The 17,956-nt window shown below is 52.1% G+C and overlaps 1 protein-coding gene across 4 annotated transcripts in view; it reads left to right on the top strand.

Annotated features, from left to right (window-relative positions):
- SKAP1 (src kinase associated phosphoprotein 1) overlaps positions 1–17,956 on the top strand; it is a 130,342-nt gene that overhangs the window by 86,187 nt on the left and 26,199 nt on the right. For all 4 annotated transcript variants that reach the window (XR_007206804.1, XR_007206801.1, XR_007206803.1 and 1 more), the window contains exons 5-9: positions 8,807–8,884; positions 11,712–11,795; positions 12,972–13,096; positions 14,897–14,960; positions 15,323–15,508. Coding sequence is in view for 1 of the 4 variants with exons in the window: in XM_048318982.1 (XP_048174939.1) it covers positions 8,807–8,884; positions 11,712–11,795; positions 12,972–13,096; positions 14,897–14,960; positions 15,323–15,508 (537 nt within the window). In the remaining 3 variants the exon portion in view is untranslated. The remainder of the gene's footprint in view (positions 1–8,806; positions 8,885–11,711; positions 11,796–12,971; positions 13,097–14,896; positions 14,961–15,322; positions 15,509–17,956) is intronic.

The following is a 17,956-nucleotide window of genomic DNA, read 5'->3' as shown; positions in this document are numbered from 1 at the left end:
AACAGGGATGGGGACAGGGATGGGAATGGGGACAGGGATGGGAACAAGGACAGGGATGGGAATGGGAACAGGGATGGGGACAGAGATGGGAACAGGATGGGAACAGGAACGGGAACAGGGACAGGGATGGGGACCTGGCAACCCCTCCTACGCTTCCCTTGGAATTCCCAGTGGGAATGGGGGCGTGGAGGTGCTGCCATCCTAAAACTGGGGGGAAAAGGGGTTTTGGAGGGATGGGGATGGGAACGGGGATGGGAACAGGGAAGGGGATGAGGACAGGGACAGGGACAGGGGCAGGGACAGGGACAGAGGTGAGAACTGGAACGGGAACAGGGATAGGGATGGGAACAGGGATGGGGACAGGACAGGGATGGGGACCTGGCAACCCCTCCTATGCTTCCCTTGGAATTCCCAGTGGGAATGGGGGCATGGAGGTGCTGCCATCCTAAAACTGGGGGGAAAAGGGGTTTTGGAGGGACAGGGATGGGAACGGGGATGGGAACAGGGAAGGGGATGAGGACAGGGACAGGGACAGGGGCAGGGACAGGGACAGAGGTGGGAACTGGAACGGGAACAGGGACAGGGATGGGAACAGGGATGGGGACAGGACAGGGATGGGGACCTGGCAACCCCTCCTATGCTTCCCTTGGAATTCCCGGTGGGAATGGGGGCATGGAGGTGCTGCCATCCTAAAACTGGGGGAAAAGGGGTTTTGGAGGGACAGGGGTGGGAACAGGGATGGGAACAGGAACGGGAACAGGAACAGGGATGGGGATGAGGACAGGGATGGGAACAGGGACAGGGATGGGGATGGAAACAGGGATGGGAACAGGGACCTTCGAACCCCGCCTCCACTTCCCTTGGAATTCCCAGTCGGAGCGGGAATGGGGGCACAGAGCTGCCACCGCAAAATCAGGAATAAAAGGAGATCTGGAGGGATGGGAACAGGGACAGGGATGGGAACAGGGACAGGGATGGGGACAGGGACAGGGATGGGACAGGGACAGGAATGGGGACCTGGCAACCCTTCCTATGCTTCCCTTGGAATTCCCAGTGGGAATGGGGGGCATGGAGGTGCTGCCATCCTAAAACTGGGGGGAAAAGGGGTTTTGGAGGGACAGGGATGGGAACAGGGATGGGGATGGGAACAGGAATGGGAACAGCGATGGGGACAGGGATGGGAATGGGGACAGGGATGGGAATGGGGACAGGGATGGGGATGGGGACAGGGACAGGGATGGGAACAGGGATGAGAACAGGGACAGGGATGGGGATGGGAACAGGGATGGGAACAGGGGACAGGGATGGGGATGGGAACAGGGATGGGAACAGGGACAGGGATGGGTCCAAGACCCTCCGATGTCCTCTGCGCTGAGCTGAGCATGGATTTAAGGAAAACGGGATCAGGAAAAGCCGGACTTGACCGGTTTAACACCAAACCGGGAGCTGGGAAAGCCCAATTTCCCCCAGTTCTGGTTTTAGGATTTTTTTCCCCTCTCCGGTACCCTCCTCTCCGGGATTTTTAGGATAAAAAGCTCCAGGATTGGGAGCAAGATCCCAGAAAATTCAATTTCCCACAGATTCCAACCTGGCTTGGGGCAGAGGTTTGGGGTGTCCGTTTGGGGGGGGGGGGGGAGAGAATTTTGGGGGTGGAAATTTGGGAAGGGGGGTCCAGGGAATCAGCAGAGCCCCTTTCGGGGTGGAAAACTGGGAATTGGGATCCCGACCGGGGTTCCCGGCCCCTTTTTGAGATGGGAAATTTGGGAATTGGGAATCCCGGACAGCGTTCCCAGTCCTTTTTTGGGGTGGAAATTTGGGAATTGGGAGCGCAGCCGGGGTTCCCAGCCCTTTTCTGGGGCGGAAATTTGGGATTTGGGATCCCAGCCCCCGCCGCCGCTCCCGCCGGGGCCGCTCCCGCTCCCGGCTCCAATCCTGAGCTTCTGCTGCTTCCTTGTGGCAAAATCCTGGAATGACACGGCCCTTCCCTGATTCCTGCCCCGGGACGCGACCCCAAAGCCCGGGAGCGTCCCTTGGGAGCAGCTCCAGGGTTGGGATCTGCGGCCTTGGAGCCTCGGGAGGGAAATCCCTCAGTCGCGTCCGTCCCTGCGCTGACCTCTGGCATTCCAAGTGGGAATTCTGCCCTCGAGCCCTTCCCGGAGGCCGTAAATATTCCCCGGAAGGCGATGGGAGCACTTGATTTTCCTGGGATGAGTTTTTAAAGAGCCGGGATGTGACCCCGGAGTCCGGGTGGGAATTCCCGGGATATTTATGGCCGAGAGGTTCTTTAATTCCCTTCCTTTCATTCCCGAATTTTAGCGCCGGGATTAAACGTGGAATTCCCACTCTGTGCCAGCCTCAGCTCCCCAAAGTTTGGGATTTTCCCTGGGATCGTTGCCCCCGTGTCTCCTTTTCGCTGTTGGGAATAAGGAGAAGGGGTAGGGATGATCCCACCGGGATTTGGGATTGGCACCCCCGGCTCAGCAAATCCTGAGCCTATCCCATCCCAAATCCTGGTTCTCCATGGCCGGAGGAGCTTCATCCCTCTGGGATTGGTTCATGGGCGGCTCCTGAGCCTGGAGCCCTTCCCGGAGGGAAAAAAGGGATGGGATGGGATGGGATGGGATGGGATGGGATGGGATGGGATGGGATGGATGGGATGGATGGGATGGGATGGATGGGATGGATGGGATGGATGAAGGCTGTGACCGGAGGGGTCCCCGGAGGGGCTCCAGACCCTCTTGAAAAACTGGGAATGAGTGGGAAGTGCGGCCCTGGGGTTTGATCTCCAGCTTTTCCAAAGGGGAATTAGGGAGCAAATCCTGGCGGGAATGGGAATGATGGGAATGATGGGAATGATGGGAATGACCCCTGGAGGGGCTCTGGACCCTCTGGAAAACTGGGAATGCAGCCCTGGGGTTTGATCTCCAGGTGCCCCATAGCAGCTTTTCCAAAGGGGGATTGGGATCAAATCCGGTGGGAATGGGAATGATGGAATGATGGGAATGATGGGAATGACCCCGCTTCCCACCCTCCCTCCTCCACGCCCTCCTTTGGGGGCCGAGGGGTCTCTGGAGGAGCTCAGGACCCTCTGGAAAACCGGGAATGCAGCGCTGGGAGTTTGATCTCCAGGTGCCCCAGAGCAGCTTTTCCAAAGGGGAATTAAGGATCAAATCCCGGCGGGAATGGGGTGGGGGGGGCTCCCCCTCTCCCTCCCCTCCCGAGCCGCAGGGTGAAAGCTGAAAGTTGAAGAGTCCAAAGCCGTCATTCCCGACTTTCAGCCGGCGCTGGGAAAGGGAAATATTTGGATAAGGCGCGATCCGGAGCTGCCGCTGTTTACAAATCCCGATCCCACATCAAACGCGGCTCCCTTTGGGAAGCGCTTCCCGCTCTCCCGGCTCCTTTCGGGAGCTGTCACGGGAATTATTTGATGTTTCCCTCTCTCCTTTGTTTGTTTACATCCATTAAAGTCGGGAAAATCCATCAAACCCATGGCTCCGGCCGCCCTCTCCCGGAGCGCGTGCGGGCCGCAGGTGCGGAGCGGCCGGGAATGATGGAGGATCCATTTGTCCCGCGGGGCGTGTGCGCATGGAATGACACATTCCCGATAAATCCCGGCCCCGCTCCCGCCCTTTCCCCTTCCCCCGGCCGTGATGGATGAGCTCCTTATCGGGAACATGGAGAAGTCGTGGCCGCCCTCCAGCCGCGCTTCCCGGCCGGATGCGGGGGCAGAGAGGTGATCCCGGCGCTCTGCGGATTCCAGGGATGCGCTGGGATTTATGGGAGCTGTTCACCATGGATGGAATCCCAAGAAATGCTGGGTTCCCCCCAGGATTTGCTCCGCTGGGGGGAGTTATCCCAAGTTTGTCGCCTCTGGAATTCCTGAGTTTGCCACCTCTGAAATTCCTGAGTTTGCCACCTCCAGAATTCCCAGATTTGTTGCCTCTGGAATTCCCGAGTGAGCCGCCTCTGGAATTGCCGGGATTCCCTTGGGGGATTCCTGTGTGATCCCAAAGGAGGGAATCCCAAGGTTGAGCCCGGCTCTGGCTCTGGGGTGGGATATTCCAGCGGGATTCCTGCAGGATTCAAGGCCTGGGAAGTGGTTTGGGATTGCTGGGATGGAGTTGGGGGCTGGGATGAGGATGAGGATGAAGGATCAGGATTGGGATCAGGATGAGGATGAGGATCAGGATCGGGATCAGGATCAGGATTGGGATCAGGATGAGGATGAAGGAAGAGGATGAAGATCGGGATGGAGGATGTGGAGGATGAGGATGAGGATGAGGATCGGGATCAGAATCGGGATCGGGATCAGAATCGGGATGAGGATGAAGGATTTAGGACGGACTTCCCATGGCTGAGCTGGACCCATCCGACCAAAGTCCTGCCTAAATTCCAGACTGGATTTCCCATGGGACAATCCCATCCCGGTGATTTCCAGCAGAAAGTTGGGATGAAGGCTCTGAGGAGCTGCTCCATCCCCATTCCCGCAGCACCGATCCCGCTGCCCTTCCCTCTTGGGATTCATCCCCACTCCCGTCAGAATTCCCTCAAATCCGATCCCGATTTTATCATTCCCTGCCTTTCCCATAAATCCGATCCCGATTTTATCCCTCCCCATCTTCCCTTTATTTTTTTCCATCCCTATTTTTGTATTAAATAAATTTTGGAGACCTGGATCCGCATGGAACCCCTGGAATTTTCGGGCACTTGGGAGCTTTTCCAAGAGGAAGCGGCCAGCTCATTTTTCCTGGGTTTTTTTTTCATTTGGGAAGCAGCTCCCGGCACCTCATTAATCCCTGGGATTGTTTGGACTCCGGGAAACTCCCACTCTTCCCTAATGGAAGAGGTTTCATCCCATTGCCCCCGGATCAGCCGACACCGGAGGCTCCGGGATCCTCCTCTTCCACCTCTGGAGCTCCAGGGATGCTCCCTGTTCCCAATTCCCGCCTGGGAGGATTCCCAGACCCCAAATTTCCCGGATTTCAGGATTCCAGACCTTGGGAAGAACAAAAAGGCGGGATTGGTGGGGAGAAGTGGAAATCGTGGGAATATTGGGAAAAATGAGGTGTGGAATTCCAGGAGGGAAGGGGATCCATCGGATCCTTGAGTGACAATGTCCAGGCTTGGATTGTGTCCAAGCTGAGATTCCAGCTTGGAATAAATGCCTGGAGCTGCAATCCCGGGAATGTTCCCGTCCCATCTGGGTGATGGATGAGGCCTCCCAGCCATTCCCAGAAAATGGGGCCTCCAAAGCCATTCCTGGGAAATGGGGCCTCACCATTCCCAGGAAAACAAGGCCTCCAAGGCCTCTCTATTCCCAGGAAAATGAAGGATCCAAAAGCCATTCCCGGGAAATGGGGCCTCAGCATTCCCAGGGAAATGAAGGATCCAAAGCCGTTCCCAGAAAAATGAGGCCTCCAAGTCCTCCCCATTCCCAGGAAAATGAAGGATCCAAAGCCATTCCCGGGAAAATGAAGGATCCCAAGTCATTCCCAGGAAAACGAGGCCTCCAAGGCCTCTTTATTCCCGGGAAAATGAAGGATCCAAAGCCATTCCCAGGAAAATGAAGGATCCAAAGCGATTCCGACTAAAACGAGGCCTCCCAGGCCATTCCCAGAAAAATGAGGCCTCCAAGTCCTCCCCATTCCCGGGAAAATGAAGGATCCAAAGCCATTCCCAGGAAAATGAAGGATCCAAAGCGATTCCCACTAAAACGAGGCCTCCCAGGCCATTCCCAGAAAAACCAGACCTCCAAGTCCTCCCCATTCCTGGGAAAATGAAGGATCCCAAGTCATTCCTGGAAAACGAGGCCTCCAAGGTCATTCCCAGGAAAGTGAAGGATCCAAAGCCGTTCCCAGAAAAATGAGGCCTCCAAGTCCTCCCCATTCCCGGGAAAATGAAGGATCCAAAGCCATTCCCGGGAAATTGAAGGATCCCAAGTCATTCCTGGAAAACGAGGCCTCCAAGGTCATTCCCAGGAAAATGAAGGATCCAAAGCCGTTCCCAGAAAAATGAGGCCTCCAAGTCCTCCCCCATTCCCGGGAAAATGAAGGATCCAAAGCCATTCCCGGGAAATTGAAGGATCCCAAGTCATTCCTGGAAAACGAGGCCTCCAAGGCCTCTTTATTCCCGGGAAAATGAAGGATCCAAAGCCATTCCCGGGAAATTGAAGGATCCCAAGTCATTCCTGGAAAACGAGGCCTCCAAGGTCATTCCCAGGAAAATGAAGGATCCAAAGCCATTCCCACTAAAACGAGGGCCTCCCAGGCCATTCCCAGAAAAACCAGACCTCCAAGTCCTCCCCATTCCCGGGAAATTGAAGCCTCCCAGGCCATTCCCGGGAAAATGAGGCCGTCGGGCTAACGAGGAATGGTCGGAGCACACCTGAACGCTCCGGTGGAGCCGGAGGAAAAGTCGGGATTTACGGAGTCCCCGCGCCGACAGGAAAGGACGGGAAATTTATCATGGATTAGGGAATTAATGGGGATAAATTCCCGCCCGCTGATGGATGGGACGGACGCTCCATTAGGGAATGATTCAGGATTTTCCGGCTCGCTGTGGATCAGAGCCGGGGTCGGAATGTTGGGATGAGGGAGAGAGGGAACAGGGAAGGAATTCCAGGGATTTCAGAGTTCTGGATTCCCGGATTTGTGGTTTTATCCCTTTATTTGTCACGGTTCTGTTTTTCCCCTCCCGGCAGATCCCAATTTTCCTGAGCCTTTTCCGATCCGATCGGCTCCTCCCTAAACCCATCCGTTTATCCGGTCAAGGAGTCTCCCTTATCCCAATTTTCCAGCTGGGAAACCGAGGCACGGAAAAGCGGGAATAGCTGGAGAGGATCTAAACTCCGGCAAATCCCAGGATTCAAGCTGGGATGGGGGGCTTGGAAAACCCGGGGTTGGTGGGAATTGTGGGATGGGAATGTTTCAGGTTTGTTCCCACCCAAATTTCAGCATTCCAGCTGGGATGGGGCCTGGAAAAGCCTGGTTTAGTGGGAAACGCGGAATGGCTGAGGTGTAACGGTTGTTGCCACCCAAATCCCGGGATTTGAGCTGGGATGGAGCCTCGGAGCGCCCAGGTTTAGTGGGAATTGTGGGATGGCTGAGCTTTGAGGTTCGTTCCCACCCAAATCCCGGGATTTGAGCCGGGATGGAGCCTCGGAGCGGCCAGGTTTAGTGGGAATTGTGGGATGGCTGAGCTTTGAAGTTCATTCCCACCCAAATCCTGGGATTTGAGCTGGGATGGAGCCTCGGAGCGGCCAGATTTAGTGGGAATTGTGGGATGGCTGAGCTTTGAGGTTCATTCCCATCCAAATCCCGGGATTTGAGCTGGGATGGAGCCTTGGAGCGGCCAGATTTAGTGGGAATTGTGGGATGGCTGAGCTTTGAGGTTCCTTCCCACCCAAATCCCGGGATTTGAGCTGGGATGGAGCCTTGGAGCGGCCAGGTTTAGTGGGAATTGTGGGATGGCTGAGCTTTGAGGTTCCTTCCCACCCAAATCCTGGGATTTGAGCCGGGACGGAGCCTTGGAGCGGCCAGATTTAGTGGGAATTGTGGGATGGCTGAGCTTTGAGGTTCGTTCCCACCCAAATCCCGGATTTGAGCTGGGATGGAGCCTCGGAGCGCCCAGGTTTAGTGGGAATTGTGGGATGGCTGAGCTTTGAGGTTCGTTCCCACCCAAATCCCGGGATTTGAGCCGGGATGGAGCCTCGGAGCGGCCAGATTTAGTGGGAATTGTGGGATGGCTGAGCTTTGAGGTTCGTTCCCACCCAAATCCTGGGATTTGAGCTGGGATGGAGCCTCGGAGCGCCCAGGTTTAGTGGGAATTGTGGGATGGCTGAGCTTTGAGGTTCGTTCCCACCCAAATCCCGGATTTGAGCCGGGATGGAGCCTCGGAGCGGCCAGATTTAGTGGGAATTGTGGGATGGCTGAGCTTTGAGGTTCATTCCCACCCAAATCCCGGGATTTGAGCCGGGATGGAGCCTTGGAGCGCCCAGGTTTAGTGGGAATTGTGGGATGGCTGAGCTTTGAGGTTCGTTCCCACCCAAATCCTGGGATTTGAGCCGGGACGGAGCCTCGGAGCGGCCAGATTTAGTGGGAATTGTGGGATGGCTGAGCTTTGAGGTTCCTTCCCACCCAAATCCCGGGATTTGAGCCGGGATGGAGCCTCGGAGCGGCCAGGTTTAGTGGGAATTGTGGGATGGCTGAGCTTTGAGGTTCGTTCCCACCCAAATCCCGGGATTTGAGCCGGGACGGAGCCTTGGAGCGCCCAGGTTTAGTGGGAATTGTGGGATGGCTGAGCTTTGAGGTTCGTTCCCACCCAAATCCCGGGATTTGAGCCGGGACGGAGCCTTGGAGCGCCCAGGTTTAGTGGGAATTGTGGGATGGCTGAGCTTTGAGGTTCATTCCCATCCAAATCCCGGGATTTGAGCCGGGACGGAGCCTTGGAGCGCCCAGGTTTAGTGGGAATTGTGGGATGGCTGAGCTTTGAGGTTCATTCCCATCCAAATCCCGGGATTTGAGCTGGGATGGAGCCTCGGAGCGCCCAGGTTTAGTGGGAATTGTGGGATGGCTGAGCTTTGAGGTTCATTCCCATCCAAATCCCGGGATTTGAGCTGGGATGGAGCCTTGGAGCGCCCAGGTTTAGTGGGAATTGTGGGATGGCTGAGCTTTGAGGTTCCTTCCCACCCAAATCCCGGGATTTCACCACCAATATCCCAGCTCTGCGTCCCCAAGGAAAGGGGCTGGAAACCTTGGAATGTGGCAATGGGAAATTCCAAGATTTCCCTTTGCTCTGCTCCCTGTAGGCCTGGAAGAGATCCCAAGGCCCGTCCAGGATTCCGGGAATATTTTGAAGCAAGGATACCTGGAGAAGAGATCCCGAGGTAAAACCTGGAATTAGCCGATGAGCTCCGGAATTGTCGCCTCCGAATTCGGGAAAATCCCAAATTTCCAGCTTAAAAACCAGCAGGAAAACCCAGGAAATCCATGGATTTCCCCCAGGCTGCAGCTTCCAGGTTTTTCCAAGGCCCTGCTGGATCCGTTCCCTTGTCCAGAGCATCCAAATGCATCCAAATTAAAGCTTGGAATTAAATTAAGCCGGGCCCAGGCCTGGAGGGCAAAACTAATGAGGAGAAAAAAGCGGGAGAAGCTCCGGGGATTCGGGAGCGTCCCAGGGTTAATGTGGAGATAAGAGCAGGGCTCGGGATCAGCCTCGGCCTTATCTCGCTTTTCCTGTGAAAGCCACAAATTATTCCCTGCCCTAATCCGATTTCCTCGGGAATTATTGATGGGAAGAGGCAGAAACAGCTCCCGGTTATTCCCTGAGCTGAGCTCAGAGCTGGGCCTGGCTTAACTCCCGCTGAGCTCGGGCTTAAAGACGTTTGACGGAGATTTAACCCCGAGCGCGTCGCCTGCCATGAGAAACGCGTCCCAAAGGAATGAGAAGGAGGATTTCTCCAGCTTTTTTCATCGATTTTTCTCCCTCTTTTCCTGATTTTCTCCCCCTTTTCCCGATTTTCTCCCTCTTTTCCCGATTTTCTCCCCCTTTTCCTGATTTTCTCCCCTCTTTTCCCGATTTTCTCCCTCTTTTCCCGATTTTTCTCCCTCTTTTCTCGATTTTTCTCCTCTTTTCCCGATTTTCTCCCTCTTTTCCCGATTTTCTCCCCCTTTTCCCGATTTTTGTCCCTCTTTTCCTGATTTTCTCCCTCTTTTCCCGATTTTCTCCCCCTTTTCCCGATTTTTGTCCCTCTTTTCCCAATTTTCTCCCTCTTTTCCCGATTGTCTCCCCCTTTTCCCGATTTTTCTCCCTCTTTTCCTGATTTTCTCCCTCTTTTCCCGATTTTCTCCCTCTTTTCCCGATTTTCTCCCCCTTTTCCCGATTTTTCTCCCTCTTTTCCCGTTTTTATTTCTCCTCTTTTCCCGATTTTCTCCCTCTTTTCCCGATTTTCTCCCTCTTTTCCCAATTTTTCTCCCTCTTTTCCCGATTTTCTCCCTCTTTTCCTGATTTTCTCCCTCTTTTCCCGATTTTCTCCCTCTTTTCCCTATTTTCTCCCTCTTTTCCCGATTGTCTCCCTCTTTTCCCAATTTTTTCTCCCCCTTTTCCTGATTTTCTCCCTCTTTTCCCAATTTTTCTCCCTCTTTTCCTGATTTTCTCCCTCTTTTCCCGATTTTCTCCCCCCTTTTCCCGATTTTTCTCCCTCTTTTCCCGTTTTTATTTCTCCCTCTTTTCCCGATTTTCTCCCTCTTTTCCCAATTTTTCTCCCCCTTTTCCTGATTTTTCTCCCTCTTCTCCTGATTTTCTCCCTCTTTTCCTGATTTTCTCCCTCTTTTCCCGATTTTCTCCCTCTTTTCCCGATTTTCTCCCTCTTTTCCCGATTTTCTCCCCCTTTTCCCGATTTTTCTCCCTCTTTTCCCGTTTTTATTTCTCCCTCTTTTCCCGATTTTCTCCCTCTTTTCCGATTTTCTCCCTCTTTTCCCAATTTTTCTCCCTCTTTTCCCGATTTTCTCCCTCTTTTCCTGATTTTCTCCCTCTTTTCCCGATTTTCTCCCTCTTTTCCCGATTTTCTCCCTCTTTTCCCGATTGTCTCCCTCTTTTCCCAATTTTTCTCCCCCTTTTCCTGATTTTCTCCCTCTTTTCCCCAATTTTTCTCCCCCTTTTCCTGATTTTTCTCCCTCTTCTCCTGATTTTCTCCCTCTTTTCCCGATTTTCTCCCTCTTTTCCCGATTTTCTCCCTCTTTTCCCTATTTTCTCCCTCTTTTCCCGATTGTCTCCCTCTTTTCCCAATTTTTCTCCCTCTTTTCCCGATTTTCTCCCTCTTTTCCCAATTTTTCTCCCTCTTTTCCTGATTTTCTCCCTCTTTTCCGATTTTCTCCCTCTTTTCCCAATTTTTCTCCCCCTTTTCCTGATTTTTCTCCCTCTTTTCCTGATTTTCTCCCTCTTTTCCCGATTTTCTCCCTCTTTTCCCGATTTTCTCCCCCCTTTTCCCGATTTTTCTCCCTCTTTTCCCGTTTTTATTTCTCCCTCTTTTCCCGATTTTCTCCCTCTTTTCCCGATTTTCTCCCTCTTTTCCCGATTTTCTCCCTCTTTTCCCTATTTTCTCCCCCTTTTCCCGATTTTTCTCCCTCTTTCCCCGTTTTTTTCTCCCTCTTTCCTGATTTTCTCCCCTCTTTTCCCAATTTTTCTCCCTCTTTTCCTGATTTTCTCCCTCTTTTCCCAATTTTTCTCCCTCTTTCCTGATTTTCTCCCCCTTTTCCTGATTTTTCTCCCTCTTTTCCCGATTTTCTCCCCCTTTTCCTGTTTTTTCTCCCTCTTTTCCCGATTTTCTCCCCCTTTTCCCGATTTTTCTCCCTCTTTTCCCGATTTTTCTCCCCCTTTTCCCGATTTTTCTCCCTCTTTTCCCGATTTTCTCCCCCTTTTCCTGATTTTTCTCCCTCTTTTCCTGATTTTCTCCTCTTTTCCCGTTTTATTTTCTCCCTCTTTTCCCGATTTTCTCCCCCTTTTCCCGATTTTTCTCCCTCTTTTCCCAATTTTTTTCCCTCTTTTCCTGATTTTCTCCCTCTTTTCCCGTTTTATTTTCTCCCTCTTTTCCCAATTTTCTCCCTCTTTCCCCGATTTTTCTCGATTTCCTCCCTCTTTTCCTGATTTTCCCCCGATTTTCTCCCTCTTTTCCCGATTTTTCCCACTTCTCCCGTTTTTTTCCCCCGTTCCAGAGCCCAGCTTTTTCGGCTCCGAGTGGCACAAGCGCTGGTGCGTCCTCACCCAAAGGAATTTCTTCTACTACGCCAACGAGAAAAGTGAGTGGGAAAAGAATTCCCAACCTTCGGAGGCTCGGGCCACGGAAAACCCCAATTCCCGGCTCCTGGAAGGGTAAATCCCGGCTGGCTTTGGTTGATTTCCCACCCGAATTCCGACTGCATGGATAAGGAATGAGGGGAAAGGGATGGAAATGAAAGAATTCCAAGGTTTTCCTGATCCCTGGGTTGGGATTCGGCCCCAGGAGGGCCTGGATGGGAAATTTTCCAGTCGTGCTCCGTCGGATCCATGGGAACTCCAGCGGAGTTTGGGAATTGATGGATTTCCTCCTTCCCGCCCGAAACCAGCAGGAAAACCGGGAATAAACCACCCAAATCCATGGATTGCACCCAGCGGGGATGGGAATAAACTCCCGCGGGATGGAAACGAGGCTTTGTCCCTTTTCCAGGCCCTTTATCCAGGGATTTCCAGCCCTTTCTGATCCCGGAAAAGATTCCCAACTCCACCATCGCCAGCAGGGCGGGGTTGACGCCAAAATTGGGGATTTGGGAATTTTGGGGAGAGATGGGAATCGGGCCTTTTCCAAAGGGTGTCCAGAAGGCAACAGAGGAAAGGAAATTCCACGGGAATTCCATGGGATGGGATCCTCCTGGCATCCCTCTGGAATTTCGGTTGGGATTTTTGAGTGCGGCCGCCTGGAATCTGCTCCCACAAATCCCGGAGGAAATTCCCATGGGAAAAAAACTGATCCAGGAGGGAAAAACAGCCATGCCAGGAATCGGGAATTCCACCATCGGACATCCACAATTCCCAAAGATCTTCCCCAAAGTATTCCCCTCCCCCCCCCCCCCCCCCAGCATTCCATGGATGCATTCCCAGCAGGAATAAGCATCGGGATCGGGTTTTCCCGATTTTCTGCTCTTCCCATCTCCTGAGGATTAAAAGGGACAATTCCTTGGAATGGGAAATTTTATGGCATTCCCTTGGGATTTCCTTCCCTTGGAGCAAAGGGAATTTTCCCGGTCATTTTCCCATTCCCAGAATTTTCCCAGCAATTCCCCCTTTCCCAAAATTTCCTGGACTTTTTTCCTTCCCCGCCATTTCCCGGCCATTTCCCATTCCCAGAATTTTCCCACTCTGTTCCTCAGTTTCCTTCCATATCCAGGGCTGGGAAAAAGGTGGGAAATCCGGAATTTCCGGCAATTCCCTTTTCCCAGGCAAGCAGCCCAAAGGCTCCTTTCCCATCGAGCGCTACCAGGCCCGCTTGGCTTCCCAGCTCCGGAAAGATTCCCGGAAAAAATGCTGCTTCGAGCTGCTGTGTCCCGGAAAACGCTCCTATGAGGTGGGAACCGGTGGGAAATGGGAATTTTGGGGGGAGGAAATGGGAATTTTGGGGGGAAATGGGAATTTCAGGGGGAGAAAAGGGAATTTTGAGGGGGAAAAAGGGAGTTTTGGGGGGAAAATGGGAATTTGGGGGGGGGGAATGGGAATTTTGGGGGAAAAACGGGAATTTGGGTGGGACAAAAGGGAATTTCAGAGGGAAAAAGGGAATTTTGGGGGGAAAATGGGAATTTCATGGGGAAAAAAGGGAATTGTGAGGGGAAAATGGGAATTTTGGGGGAAAAAAGGGAATTTTGGGGGAAAAGGCGAATTTCGAGGGGAAAAAAGGGAATTGTGAGGGGGAAATGGGAATTTTGGGGGGGAAATGGGAATTTTGGGGGAAAAACGGGAATTTGGGTGGGACAAAAGGGAATTTCAGGGGGAAAAAGGGAATTTTGGGGGGGATTTTGGGGGGAGAATGGGGATTTTGGGGGGGAAATGGGAATTTTGGGGGAAAAACGGGAATTTGGGTGGGACAAAAGGGAATTTCAGGGGGAAAAAGGGAATTTTGGGGGGAAAAATGGGAATTTCATGGGGAAAAAAGGGAATTGTGAGGGGAAAATGGGAATTTTGGGGGAAAAAAGGGAATTTTGGGGGAAAAGGCGAATTTCGAGGGGAAAAAAGGGAATTGTGAGGGGGAAATGGGAATTTTGGGGGGGAAATGGGAATTTTGGGGGAAAAAACGGGAATTTGGGTGGGACAAAAGGGAATTTCAAGGGGAAAAAGGGAATTTTGGGGGGGATTTTGGGGGGAGAATGGGAATTTTGGGGGGGAAATGGGAATTTTGGGGGAAAAACGGGAATTTGGGTGGGACAAAAGGGAATTTCAGGGGGAAAAAGGGAATTTTGGGGGGAAAAATGGGAATTTCATGGGGAAAAAAGGGAATTGTGAGGGGAAAATGGGAATTTTGGGGGAAAAAAGGGAATTTTGGGGGAAAAGGCGAATTTCGAGGGGAAAAAAGGGAATTGTGAGGGGGAAATGGGAATTTTGGGGGGGAAATGGGAATTTTGGGGGAAAAACGGGAATTTGGGTGGGACAAAAGGGAATTTCAAGGGGAAAAAGGGAATTTTGGGGGGGATTTTGGGGGGAGAATGGGAATTTTGGGGGGGAAATGGGAATTTTGGGGGAAAAACGGGAATTTGGGTGGGACAAAAGGGAATTTCAGGGGGAAAATGGGAATTTCGAGGGGAAAAAAGGGAATTGTGAGGGGGAAATGGGAATTTTGGGGGGGAATGGGAATTTCAAGGGGAAAAAAGGGAATTTGGGTGGGACAAAAGGGAATTTCAGGGGGAAAAGGGGGATTTTGGGGGGGATTTTGGGGGGAGAATGGGAATTTTGGGGGGAAAATGGGAATTTTGGGGGGGAAAAGGGAATTTTGGGGGAAAAAACCAGAATTTTGGGGGTAAAATGGGAATTTTGGGGGAAAAACAGGAATTTGGGTGGGACAAAAGGGAATTTCAGGGGGAAAATGGGAATTTTTTGGGGAAAATGGGAATTCCATGGGGAAAAAAGGGAATTTCATGGGGAAAAAAGGGAATTGTGAGGGAGAAATGGGAATTTTGGGGGGAAAAAGGGAATTTCGGGGGAAAAGGGGAATTTTGAGGGGGAAAAAAGGGAATTTCAGGGGGGAAATGGGAATTTCAAGGGGAAAAAAGGGAATTTTGGGGGGAAAATGGGAATTTTGGGGTGTGGCCCAGGGGTGGGAACGGCGGATCGCTGTCCCCGCATCCCAGATCCCGCGGGATAATGGATTCTCCCGCAGTTCACAGCTCCGAGCCCGGCCGAGGCCGCGGATTGGGTGGAGCAGATCCAGTTCCTCCTCAGGGGTGAGTCCGGAGCCGCTCCCGGTTCTTTGGGATCTTCGGGAAGCGTTTTCCCACCTGGATCCGGCCTTTCCCTCCATCCACGCCGGGATTTGTGGGGAGTTCCTCCAGCTGGGGATGGAGAAAATTCCAGAAACCCTCTGGGAAATTCCAGAACCTCTGGAAAATTCCAGAACCTCTGGAAGCCCAGGCTCCATCCCTTCGGGATTCACGCCTGAATTTGGGGTCATTCCCCGGGATTTTCCGCTTTTCCTCGGGTTTTTCCTTGGCTTTTTGCCGGATCGCAGGGTTTGGATCTCGATCCCACCCCTCTGGAATCGGGAGAATTCCCGGGTTTCCATCCCGTTTTCCCGGTTTTCCGGCAGACCTGAGCTCCCTGACCATTCCCTGCGATGAGGATGAGGAGGAGGAGGAGGAGGAAGAGGAGGAGGAGGAGCTCTCCAATGACCTGGACGGCTCCGATTCCATGAACAATTCCCACAATTCCACCCTGATCCCGGAGGAGCCGAGCCCGGAGCTGGAAGGCGACGACATCTACGAGGTGCTGCCAGGTGAGCTCCCAAATTCCCAACTTTTCCCTGGAAAAACGTGAGGACACCTCGGCCATTCCCACACCGGAGCCATTCCCCGCATTTCCCAGTTTAACCAACCCCAAATTCCAAGGTTTTATCCCATTTCTTCGCTCCAAGTTTTTGATGGAGCCCCCAAATCCGAACCAATTTTCCCGGGGAATTTCCCATCCGGGAATTCAGCTCTGTCTGGGTGAAATTTGGGAAGAGAGGAACCTCTGGGATGTGTTCCCGGGAAAAATCCGCCTCTGGATGAGGGAAACGCTCCCTCCCGGAGCCGCGGGCAGGGCTGGAATTGGATTATGGGAATAAAATAATGGAATTAGAGCCGAGGTGACACAACCCAGAGCCACCTCCGCAATTCCAGGTGGTTTTCCGCCTCTTCCCGAGGCTGGAATTCCCATCCCGGAGAGCGTCTCCGTGTCCCAGTTCAAGGGTGGGAAGCAGATCCCGGTTTTTTCTTGTTTGTCCCAGGATTTCTCTCTCTGTGTTGGGGGGTTTGGATCCAAAAATCGGCGCCGGGAAGTTGGGAAAGAGGGAAATGAAGCGGAAAACTGGGAAGTGAAGGGGGGAAAATCGGGAAGAAAGCGGAAAACTGGGAAGTGAAGGAGGAAAACTGGGAAAATAAGAGGGAAAGTGAGGAATGAAGGGAGAAAACTGGGAATGAAGGGGAAAACCTTGGAAGTGAAGGTGGGAAGTGAGGAATGAGGAGCTCCAGCTGGAAATAAAGGATTTTCATGGATTTCCTTGGGTTTCCATGGATTTTCATGAGTTTCCATGGATTTTCATGGATTTCTGTGGATTTTCATGGATTTCCATGGCTTTCCGTGGATTTCCATGGCTTTCTGTGGATTTCCTTAGCTTTCCATGGATTTCCATGGCTTTCCATGGATTTCTGTGAGTTTCCATGGCTTTCCATGGATTTCCATGGCTTTCCATGGATTTCCATGGGTTTCTATGGGTTTCCATGGATTTCCAGGGGTTTCCATGAGTTTCCATGGATTTCCATGGATTTTCAAGGATTTTCTTGGATTTCCACGGATTTCCATGGATTTCTATGTGTTTTCATGGATTTCCATGGATTTCCGTGGATTTCCATGGATTTCTATGGCTTTCCATGGCTTTCCATGGATTTCCATGTCTTTTCATGGATTTTCATGGATTTTCGTAGATTTCCATGGATTTTCATTTGTTTCCATGGATTTTCATTTGTTTCCATGGATTTTTAAGGATTTTCAAGGATTTTCTTGGCTTTTCATGGGTTTCCAGGAGTTTCCATGGCTTTCCACAGGCTTCCCTGTGTTTCCATGGAGTTCCATGGCTTTCCATGGATTTTCATGTCTTCTCATGTCTTTTCATGGATTTTCATGGATTTTTGTAGATTTCCATGGCTCTCCGTGGATTTCCCTGGATTTTCATTTGTTTCCATGGATTTTCATTTGTTTCCGTGGATTTTCATTTGTTTCCATGGCTTTCCATGGCTTTCCCCGTGTTCCCATGGATTTCCCCGCCTTCCCACCGATCAGACCTCCCAACCTTCCCACCCCATCCCACCTCCGGATCCTCCTCCATCCCAAAACCCCCAAAAACCCAGGGAAAAAAAAAACAACAAAAAAAGGAGAAAATCCCAATCCAAGCCTCCCTCTCCCTCCTTCCCACCCGGCACGAAAAAACCCCGGAAAAAATCCCGGGAAAAGCTCCGGAGAGATCATTTCCTCGGCGTTAATGAAGTTTTACAAAAACAGACGCGGCCGAGGCCAAATAAAATTTCACAGGTGATAAATTTTTCCAATTTCCCGGGAAGGATTCGATGGGAATGTTAAATCAGGAGTGAAGGTGTCCGCTCGGAAGCGCCGAGCGCTGCCGGGGAATTTTATCGCCTGGAAAATTGAATCAAATTGCTCCATTAAAAAGGCGGCTCCGCCGAGATTCCGGAGAGTCCCGGGATGTGCCGGCGGTGCCGGAGCCGCTGGGATTGGGATGCGGAGTTTGGGAAGGGCTTTTCCCGAGGGTGGGGAGGGAGGGGGAAGCAGCGGAGTTTGGTTTTCCTGGATTTTCCAGCTTTTTCCTGTGATTCGTCACTGGAGAATCCCAGTATGGGATGGGATTGGGAAGGCAGAGCTTCGCTTCCAGGCCTGACTCCAAGAAAAGCCCCGGATCCATCCGATTTAATTCCATGAAAAGCCCTGGATCCATTGGATTTAATTCTAGGAGAGCTCCTGGATCCATTTGATTTAATTCCATGAAAACCCCTGGATCCATCCGACTTAATTCCAAGAAAACCCCTGGATCCATCGGATTTAATTCCATGAAAACCCCTGGATCCATCAGATTTAATTCCAGGAAAACCCCCGGATCCATCAGATCTAATTCCAAGAAATCCCCTGGATCCATCCGATTTAATTCCATGAAAACCCCTGGATCCATCCG

Source organism: Corvus hawaiiensis, chromosome 1, assembly GCF_020740725.1.
Source record: "Corvus hawaiiensis isolate bCorHaw1 chromosome 1, bCorHaw1.pri.cur, whole genome shotgun sequence".
Taxonomy (NCBI): domain Eukaryota; kingdom Metazoa; phylum Chordata; class Aves; order Passeriformes; family Corvidae; genus Corvus; species Corvus hawaiiensis.
Note: the sequence above shows the minus strand (reverse complement) of the source record. Positions and strands in the feature narration are given on the sequence as shown.